This window comes from Rhynchophorus ferrugineus, unplaced genomic scaffold (assembly GCF_030347505.1).
Source record: "Rhynchophorus ferrugineus isolate W39M unplaced genomic scaffold, kcgeb_rfMv2 rfM1, whole genome shotgun sequence".
Taxonomy (NCBI): Eukaryota; Metazoa; Arthropoda; class Insecta; order Coleoptera; family Curculionidae; genus Rhynchophorus; species Rhynchophorus ferrugineus.
Genome location: NW_027472580.1, coordinates 28,950,372 through 28,960,583, shown reverse-complemented (window position 1 = coordinate 28,960,583; position 10,212 = coordinate 28,950,372). Strand labels below are relative to the sequence as shown.

Below are 10,212 nucleotides of genomic sequence, written 5' to 3'. Positions count from 1 at the left end.
GCATTCATTCCTTGATATAATATCCATATCATATCAAGCTTTTGATAAGACTGAGCATAGAGGGCTACAAGTTAAACTAAAATTGCTTCTCTGTCATCTGCATTTCTAACTACTGAACCAACATGCTCAAGAGTTCTACAAAACGGTGTAATAGGTCCAATATTGTACCTACTGTACGCTGAAAATGCAATAAGAGCATCCCAAAACGTTCAAATTCACTTTAATAAAATATAAATTGAGCTGAAACTTTGGTATTGGCCATATTGTGTTCAGTGTTCAATAACGTATTAAATTTACCCGTTTAGTTTGTAGTACAAACAAAATATTTGCTGCCACCCATTTTGATTCATGGACATATACAGATTACAGAACTACATGTCAACATGATTTTTAAATTTATAATATTTAAATTTTGATAAAATAATTACAATTTGACATAATCGCTAACAGTAACACTTCTGTAATAAATTAATTATTATGGGAAACAACAAATGCGATATAAAGTTGAGTGTGATATATGCAAAACTAATTATAGTTTTCACAATGTTTGTGTTTCGTTTTAAAAAATCTATAGCAACGAAATCGGTATAAAATACGATATCGATGATATTTTGCGTAAAAGGTAATTGTGAAAATGTCGATTTGGCTACAAAACACGAAATCAAAACTTTACAATGCATTTTTGCTGCAATTTATCCCTCTTCGTGTTTATGGACTGTATCCTTTTAATGGATGGCCACGACATGTTTACGATATTTATGCCATGATTATGTACGTGATATTAATTGTGCCTGTACCAATATTAGGTAATTAGTTTTATGTTAATAATTTATATTACATATGGTATTTAATTTGATATAAATATACATATATATATATATATATGTATATATATATATATATATATATATATATATATATATATATATATATATATATAAATTATATAAAAAATAAAAATTCATGATTTTTAAAATTCTGGCATTCATTTCCACTTTCTGGCTTCCATTGCTTTCGATTTCTATGCCCTGATACTTAAACATATTTACTTGTTATATTTTTACAATTGGAGTTTAGATATTTATTACTTCTGACCATCATGTCACTTTCGTTTTGGTTTTATCCATTATCATTCCAGATTCTCTTAATATCATATTCCAGCTGATTGAGATTTCCTGCAAGCCCAGAACATCTAAATTTCTGTTTTTTTTATATTTATATAGATTTGCAATCCTGCTTGGACTATTTGACATTTGCTTATTAGTAAATCCATTGCTAAGTTAGTAGAGCTGAGCTTAAACTTCTGTCTTGTCTTAGTCCTACATGGCACCTATTTTATTTATTTATCCCTGTATAAGAATTTAATTACTTACACTCCATTACTCTAATATAATCCACAGTGTTTCTTTTCTTACTCTGTTAATCTTTTTCCAAATTCCTGAAAGTGTTCGTGCCATTTTTCCATTACTTTTTATCTTTAGTTATTATGTTACCTTTTTTTCATTATCTTTTATGTACCTATAATTATATGTTTTTTCTCTTCTGCAAATCTTTAAACTGAAAAAAAATTAGGTTTTCGATTTAAAATTTCGTAGTTTTCTGTTGACACTTCATTCAAATGGTTTTTCCAAGTTTTATCCCTTTTTATGGTCCAGATCTTCTTTTAGTAATTCCACATGTCAGTTTTGCTGCATGCAATAATAAGTTCTAGAAATAATTCCAAAGTTGTTCAGTTGTTTGCCTTCGGTATTGTTTTATCTAAAATATTTCCTCTTATAAACTCTTATAGTCTCAAACTGTGTACCCCACTTTACCGACACTTTTCGGTTATTTTCAATGATTCATTGGCTAGCTTTATTGTAATGACTATTAAATAGTGCTAACTTCCTATCTCTGCTTCACACTTAACTGTATTGCCCGCAATATTTCTCCTGTTTCTTTTTATTTTCATTATTCATTTCTGCTTTTTGTTACCCTTGTATGTTGGTATGATCAAAGAGTATATTTATAATTATCATGTTTTCTGAGTTCTTTTACTGTTGTCATTTCTCACATCTCCATATTTTTCCATAATTCTATAATATGTATCATCCGTCCTTCTAACCTACTCTATAATCGAAGATTTGGTTTATTAATGAATGTTATTATTTACAATCAGAAAAAAGTGAAATGGGTATAGAAAGCAAAACTGAGTATCATTTCCGTGGATCTGAGTTTTCTTAGTTAACTTAAACTTTGATTCTAATTCAGTAATACTTAAACGTTTGTAGGTGTGACAATACAGATTCACTTATCTTTCACGGTTGTTTGTTCAGTTTGAACCAACATGATTCAATAAGAAAGCCACTGATTTCAGATTCATATGTGTTTGATGCTCATGTGAATCATGACCGAAAATTGTTTTTAATTTTCATGTGCATACAAAAAATTTACAAGATTGAGAAGAAAATTTATAAATTATTATAATTAAAAAAAATCAGAGTTATTTTACATTGCACGCTACTTTCTTGCCAAATATGTATTGACTATACAAAAATAATAAGTTAAAATATTTTTTCAGCATCAATTTACGTGGGAAAACTGCTAAGTTCCTCAAATGGTTCCATCAACATGGTGGAAATATCTGACTCTCTGATGGTCATAACGGAGATGGGCGTAAATATATTCAAATATTTAGACTTAAAATTGCATCCAAACTCTATAAAGAAAACGATGGATTGGTTAAATTTCCCATTATTTAACAGTTTCGATAAGAGACAAGAACGCATGATCGAAAAAGCTTATGATTTCTGCAGAAAATTTTATTTTTTATTTTTTCTGTCGTGTTGCTCGACGTTGCTCACATGGGCTTCAAAATCGCTTTTTTCCAATAATCGGAAATTCCCAGTGGAAATATGGTTACCATTTGATCCTTATGAAAACTCGTTCGTATATTATTTTCTACATCTTTATATATTTTTAAGTAAGTACCAATAACATATATCGAATATCATTCTGGTATAATAATATAACTGATTCTCTCCAGCAATTTCTGAGCTCGTATGGACCATACAATTCCCAACACTAACATTTCTCACAATAATGTCAACATTTTAGAATGATTCAAAACAGGTGATTTGAAAGTTACTTTAATTACAAACGAAAATAGGACTTGTTCATGTGAAGATAATGTTATCTTGTTATAAAGTTGTATATTCAATTATGCAAATATTGACGCCTTGAGGGAGAATAATCAGAATAGTTATCTATGGTGTGTTGAATATTTAACTACATCAATCCCTTTACAGTTTTTTTGTGCACAGAAGTGTATATTTCTACAATTTGTAGGTACAGGGTATTCGTTGCAAATATTCATATTTTACGCGGAAACTGGTAATGCGAAGAATTCATGTGAAGAAAAAGCGCTATTATGATTATTCGTACACTGTTGCCGTTAACTAAGTGTTTTAATTAGTACATTATATTCTCCGCAGTGCTGATGATATCATGACCATTATTTATAAGTTGATACTTCACTTCATTAATTATTAATTATTAAGAAGAACTTGCATTTTCGTCGTCTCAATAAATTGAAAAATTTAGTGACGAAGCCCATTTTTTATTAAGAGGTCATGAAGAAGGATAAAATACAACTAGCCCAAATGAGAGACATTAAAGATTGTTACCAAGTCCAATGGTAACTGTTTGGTTCCCTTTAAGATCCTTTTAATCAGGGGGTTATGTAAGAATTGTAGATGATTTAAGAGTAAAAAGTGTCAGAAATTGAGTTAGTTGTATAAATAGTTTTCTAGTATTCTACCACTACTATTATTCTACTACTACAATTCTAGTATTTATATTCTATTACTACTATTCTACTACTACTCTTCTTCTGCTATTCCCTATCTTTAAAGTTTTCTTTAAGTATAACAATAAATAATAATGTTTAATAAAGTGTTATCTTGTGGGATCTTCGGACTGACAAACGGAAAACTTCTTCATCTGGATTTGCAGATCAGAAATTCGTTTAGAAAATATTAACATTAATTGTTAATATTCAATTTTTAATATTGCATATGCACGTTGGCTTCAGAAATTGCTGGTAAATGTGTGGAATAAACAAGAGGCACACAGATATCCCCTCCAAGTGACCTCACTTAAAATACCCTTGTATACAATCCTAAAATCAATAAATTTTAATTCGTAAAATGAGTTATAGTCCGTGTAATATTACATATAATTTATTTATAGTGTTGTAATATATTATTCAAATTAATGCTATTGGTATTAAACGGCATCAAAATTCTTGGCAAAGTTCCCGATTAACTATCGGGGGACTTATCAACTTTAATGCAATTTTATTTAGGTGCAACCAACACGGTTTTTTGTAATTCTGCCCTTGACACCTTAATAACGGGCCTAATATATCAAGCCGCCATTCAGGTCCGTATAATTAAAAGCACCGTAGCGAATCTGCAAGCGATTGCCGACGAGAAACTTTTAAAACCCGATGGAATTTTAAGTTTAGAACCTGCGATGAAGGCAACCAAGAAAAACAATATTATTTATGGAGAAATAGCAAGGTGTGTTAGGAGATATGGACAAGTTAAAAGGTATAGTTTTTCGTAATAAAAGGAAGATACAATCTGGGCTTTATGGCATATTTTAAGCATGTATATAGTATAATCGAATGCTGTATTAAAGGATACCAATCATACAGTTCTTATAGAAAGTATTTATCCATAATTTTAATATTTTGTTAAAAAGTTAGTTACATAAAAGGAATTTCCTAATGTGGTAGCACTGTAATTATACATGTACATACTAATACTAAGTATTGAGTGATATAAAATATTAAAACTGTTAAGTGTTTAAGTGTATTCTGATCATTTTTACTGTGAAAGTTATTTATTGAGGTAAATTGGTACAATATGTATACTTCAAAACATTTTACGTCATTCTCTAAAACTGTTTTGAAGAGAACTTATTGAAGAACGAAGTTCGTTTGGCAGCAATCCGTTCATCGATCAATTTTCGCATTTCGAAATTTTGCTTCAAGCAAACCACGCCGCATCGACCTGAAGAAGTGAGGGTAGTGAGGTACACTGGATGCGCCTAAACTTCAAATTCAAGTGATTTCAGTGCATCTTTCACAACTCTTGCTGTATGATTAAATAGTACAAATATGGCCTAGCATTGTCATGCAAGAAGATGACTCTGCCCTTGTGATTTACTATTTTGTTGTTATTTTTTATTATTATTATGTCATTCAACTTGTTTTGTACCTTTTAGCAGCTTGTACTTCACGTTGCTAATTACGTATATTTGTAGAAAAATATTTAGTGAATGTTGCACAACGATGATGTATAGACCTATTATATACCTGATTTTTTATATCAATTTTATATCTATTCATCAGATTTCGCCGCTCGTGTATTTTTTCCATTCCCTTTTCTTAAGATTTATATTTTAAGTACCTATTTTTGATCGGCTTACAGTTAATAATGAAATCAGAAGAGGTCGCTAGTTTTCCTAAAATATTTTTAAATATTAAATACTGAACAAGCATCTAAACTATGCTCTAAACATTCTTTTATCAACTTTATAAGTTTATAATTCTTTCATAAAAATAACAAACAAAACAACAAAACTTTAATAGAAGTAAAAGAACTAAAGCAGCATTGTTGAAGAAAATAATTTGGCTTAACTTATATAAGTATCTTATATTTTTAAATGTTAGATTATTGAATAAAGGTAGCATTAACTTGCCCTTTGAACTATATTTTTACCTGAATTTCGATTGTATCATAAGGTTTGGGCTAAAGGCGCTTTGGACAAATGTAATTCGCCTTTTTTGATCATGGGCTTTGAACTGCAATGATTCTGCCAATTTTCAACAAAATATATTACAGTATGCTACCATGCCATACCGCCGATGTATTAATGTATGAATAAATCAGCAACTGACAAAGTATTTTTATATTGTCTAAGTGTAATAACACATTTAGTAAGTCCCAGGTTGCATCTTTCTACTATAAACTATTGTAGACGATTAACATTAAACATCTGAAAATTACATTGAAATATTGGTTCACTCATGTACTAACAGTGTTAAAGTAAACAAGCAATCGAATAATTTTATGCAAACTGTAATATCTAATAATTATAAATTGTTTTCTGATCTTTATTCTAATTAACAATCATATTTATTATTTTTTAGATTTGTTGCTGACATAGAAGACGTTTACTCGTTTGCGTTATTCTCTCAGTTTGCCATCAGCGTTCTGCTAATATGTTTTCAGTGTCTTCAGTTAAGCATTGTAACCGATACGAACTCGAGTAAATAACGATGAAACGCAAACAATTTTTCTTTCTAGGTCGAACCGCTTTCTTATCGATTTTTTTATATAATTACGACATTAATAACAACCACTTCGGAGGTCTTCATGTATTGCTACGCGGGATCGTTAATATATAATGAGGTAAATATACGAAATACAGACGAAGGAGAAATATAAGGGATTTCTCTAGGGATTAAAAACGCCTTATCAAAAATGCATTTTGGATATTGCCTTTTTTAAGTTATCGTATCGAAGGAAAATAGCAATTTCGTTCAGTCAGTTAAATGATGAAGTGTAACAATGCTTTTATTTTTACTGACGCCGTATTCGTATTAATATATAACTAGTTTAATCCGGCAACTTATGCCTAAACGTCAAACGGGCTAAGTTGTAATAAAAACATGAAGCACCACATCTAACATTTTTATCATCGGACATTATCTCTTTAGATATAGAATATATGTTGTTGATTACGAACGCCTATCAATTTGCATTTAGATCAGTGTCATCTGCAAATGTAACAACATTTTTATAGAATGTAGGCAAGTCCCGAGTATACAGCCGATAAAGGACTGGTTCAATATACTCCTCTGAGGTACAGCTGCTTGAATTTTCTTCAAGTCAGAATAGGCATCTTCTTGTTTGACTCTGATCGGTGAGTTATATATTACTCAAAAATTTTTGGACACATGTAATATTCATCCTTTCTTGTCTAATAGCGCAGAGTAAGGAATTAACATCATCCACAGAATGAGGTTGAAATATTCCCTTAAAATGGTCTGAAAATCTTATAGCCTTCGCTTGGTTATTTCTAGCCCAGATCCCTTCCTCATTTTTTCATTGGAGACGTTTGCATGATAGGCCCTTTTAAGTTTACTCAGTCAACGAATACTCAGAAATATTACTATGCAAGTCCACGCAGAAATATAATCATGGCGTTGTAGGAATGTTCGTCTTGTCGGTCGAAATGTGTGGCTGTTGATGCAATAGCTTGTTCGAACACTCACTATTATTTTTGTGGAAGGAATTCGCACGAGAACAGAAAGCACTGATTGAATAAAAAATTGCTTATTTTGATCTTAAATACTACATGTGTTCGACGGGAGGATGAACAGTTTATTAGGTCAGGTTGAGGAAGTACAGAAGAGCTATTGAAGTGGTACTGTTACAAGGGGTAGAGAAAAGGAGAGAAAGACGTCGTCGTGGTGGTCTTTTATGATCTACCAGCGTTGCCAACTATTTAACTTAATGTAGTTTTTTGTAGGTTCATTTATTTAATTTCATAGCTCAGTCGGGATGTACGATTATTCAGCTTATCTTGCTGAGCCCTGGAATAATGCCATTTCTTCGTAGCTCCTCCTTTTTTTTTCGTTTAGTTTACGTCTGATCACTGGGATATTTTTCCTCGCTAAGTGCTAAATATCCTTAAATATCCTTGATAAACTCTGATCTGATCTCCCATGATGTTTTTTTTCTTATAATGTCAGTCTAAAACCTACCCAATCAGTTGTTCTATTAACCAGACAGCAATTACTTGAATTTGACATGACGTACTCACTTAAAACCAGCACAATCGCTGAATGGTCTAAGATTTTCCGCAATCTGTATAATCACGGAAGATATATCAAGGATTTGTTTGAACTTGACAATTATTTTCGACGGTCAGTACAAGTTTTTTCAACGTACTTTGCAGTTGTAATTGGTCCACGTAAATTGACACCCTAATATCTATTTATTAATACTGGAAATCCTTAATGCATAGGATAGTATTTTAAAACTAAGTATCTCAATAGAAAATTTTCATTTATTGGATTGATTCAAAAAAAAGTATATTGGAATGGAGTTTATTAACTGTTAAAGTACACATTTCTATTATAAAACTATTAAAGCTCCATTAATAAACTTCATGTTCTAAGAAGTTTAATTCCAAGATATCTGCCCATGCGGTCGCTTTAGATACGATCGCTTTTTCGTGTATTTTCGTTTCATACATAAAGAACTCTCGAAGTTCAAGTTACCCTTTAACATACGTTCCCAAAAACAATTATACAAATATTTTCCTTCAAGACATCTTTGAGGATGAGTTTTAATATTTATAATACGTATTTGTGGACTGTTACTGAACATAGCTGGGCTGTGAATTAATTTTGAGGAATTTGCATTAAATTCTTGACATGAGTGGAAACAATATATTTTCTCTGTGAATATTTCTGGTTGCATAACGATTTCTTTGTATCAATGTTCATTTCATTCTGTTTGAGCTTTTAGATTTGCATTTTTAGCTGTTAATTATGTTATGTTAAGTGATTTCTGATTGAAATTGCTAACGAAATGCTCGATGAACTTCACTTATGTTTCAAGTACCGTTCTCTAATAATAACCAAAATTAAAACGCTTTGTTGAACATTCAGAAAAATGAAAAACATCGGCTATGATAATTTTTCACAATAAAGACTTGAGTTAAAAGTATTTTTCAAAGCAAATCCTAAGGTTTTCATTTGAATCGCATAGATCAGCGATCTAGGAACTTTATAACGAATACACTGCTAATGAATTTAAATAATTACTTTTATAATTATTTAGTGAAGTATAAGGTTTTTTTTTATTAGACATTATCGCTGAACTCGGATTTATATATTTCAAACTGGCTTGATCTCGACCTCAAATGCCAAAAAGCTCTAATTATTATCATGGAATATGGAAAACATCCTTTCATAATTAGAGCTGGAAAACTCGTAGATCTGTCTTTAGATACCTTTACGCTGGTACGTCGAAAATGTTCATAGTTTTGATAACAATTTTTAATGAAACATAATAATACATACCGTTTAATGGGCTAACAAAAACAAATTCCCTTTAATTTTCAGATTATTCGACGGTCATATTCACTACTAGCCATATTACAAAATTATAATTAGACACAAAAACACTATAACAAATGTTATTTTAGTTAAATATATACCTGCTGCTAAATACTACATGAAGCCAGAGATCAAAGAATAAATATTGATATAGTTAAATACACGACGATTTTAATGATGTTCGATAAATAGCAAAATTAGCGTTAAATAATAGGATTTGTTAAATAGGATTTTAAATATTTTAATTGTGATTATATAAACATTTAATCATCATATTGGTTTTGTTAATATACTTAGTATTTATCACTGTAATTAAAAATTGGTAAAAAATTATGATGGGTAAATGTATATGTATATATATATATATATATATATATATATATATATATATATATATATATATATATAAAACCCGTCCAATAATACAGCCATTGCAGGTCATCAAAATTTATGAATTTAGCTCGCCGCAGTGTTGCCGCATCAAATTTTTTAATTTATTATAACCATTTATCTCTAATGTTTGAAGAATTTTACAGCATGACCCACCCGATCTAAACCAAATCGAATTTGATAATCTAATTCACTTACATACGTTTTTAATTAGAGTAAAACGAGAAGGAAAAATCTGCTGCGAAATGAATTTTATATCATTAATAACTGCATTTGGCAACATATTCAACGTCATCTATGACGTGCATTAACTGTTTTATTCGGGCGGCTTGGTGCCAACGTTTATCCAGTTTTTGAAAAAGTTGTTGAGTTCAATTTTTGTAACGTTGTTTGTCTTTAAAATCTTCGATTTTAACGTTCATAATAGGCAGAAAACACTATTTTCAGGAAAGGAAGTTAAAGAGAAGTGCGATGCAGCTAAATCAGTGAAAGAAATAGATGAGGAATGATAAGGATATTAAGATATTATTAAACTAAAAATATATGATATACTTGAGGATTAGATAAATTAAAAATGTGATGTATCCGTATATGTTTTCGCACAACGCTATCATTTTTACTATTTTTAACCACAGTAATTT

The 10,212-nt window shown here is 30.3% G+C and overlaps 1 protein-coding gene across 2 annotated transcripts; it reads left to right on the top strand.

The window, feature by feature from the left end:
* Positions 1–634: 634 nt before the first annotated feature.
* On the top strand, positions 635–10,172 carry LOC143206651 (odorant receptor Or1). Of its 2 annotated transcripts, XM_076419291.1 has the most exons (7): positions 635–806; positions 2,561–2,962; positions 4,346–4,592; positions 6,200–6,299; positions 6,357–6,461; positions 8,930–9,085; positions 9,188–9,377. In XM_076419291.1, exons 1-7 carry the CDS (start codon positions 635–637, stop codon positions 9,236–9,238), a joined length of 1,233 nt encoding a protein of 410 aa, XP_076275406.1. In that variant the 3' UTR covers positions 9,239–9,377. The 2 variants fall into 2 exon arrangements, with proteins under 2 accessions (XP_076275406.1, XP_076275407.1); XM_076419292.1 differs by lacking the exons at positions 8,930–9,085; positions 9,188–9,377 and adding an exon at positions 10,019–10,172.
* Positions 10,173–10,212: the final 40 nt, after the last annotated feature.

Excerpts from the sequence above, each read along its gene's own strand:
- LOC143206651 (XM_076419291.1), top strand. The coding sequence starts at position 635 with ATGTCGATTTGGCTACAAAACACGAAATCAAAACTTTACAATGCATTT. Across the intron at positions 2,963-4,345 it reads ACATCTTTATATATTTTTAA|GTGCAACCAACACGGTTTTT; the intron begins GTAAGTACCAAT and ends AATTTTATTTAG. Across the intron at positions 6,462-8,929 it reads GATCGTTAATATATAATGAG|ACATTATCGCTGAACTCGGA; the intron begins GTAAATATACGA and ends TTTTTTTATTAG.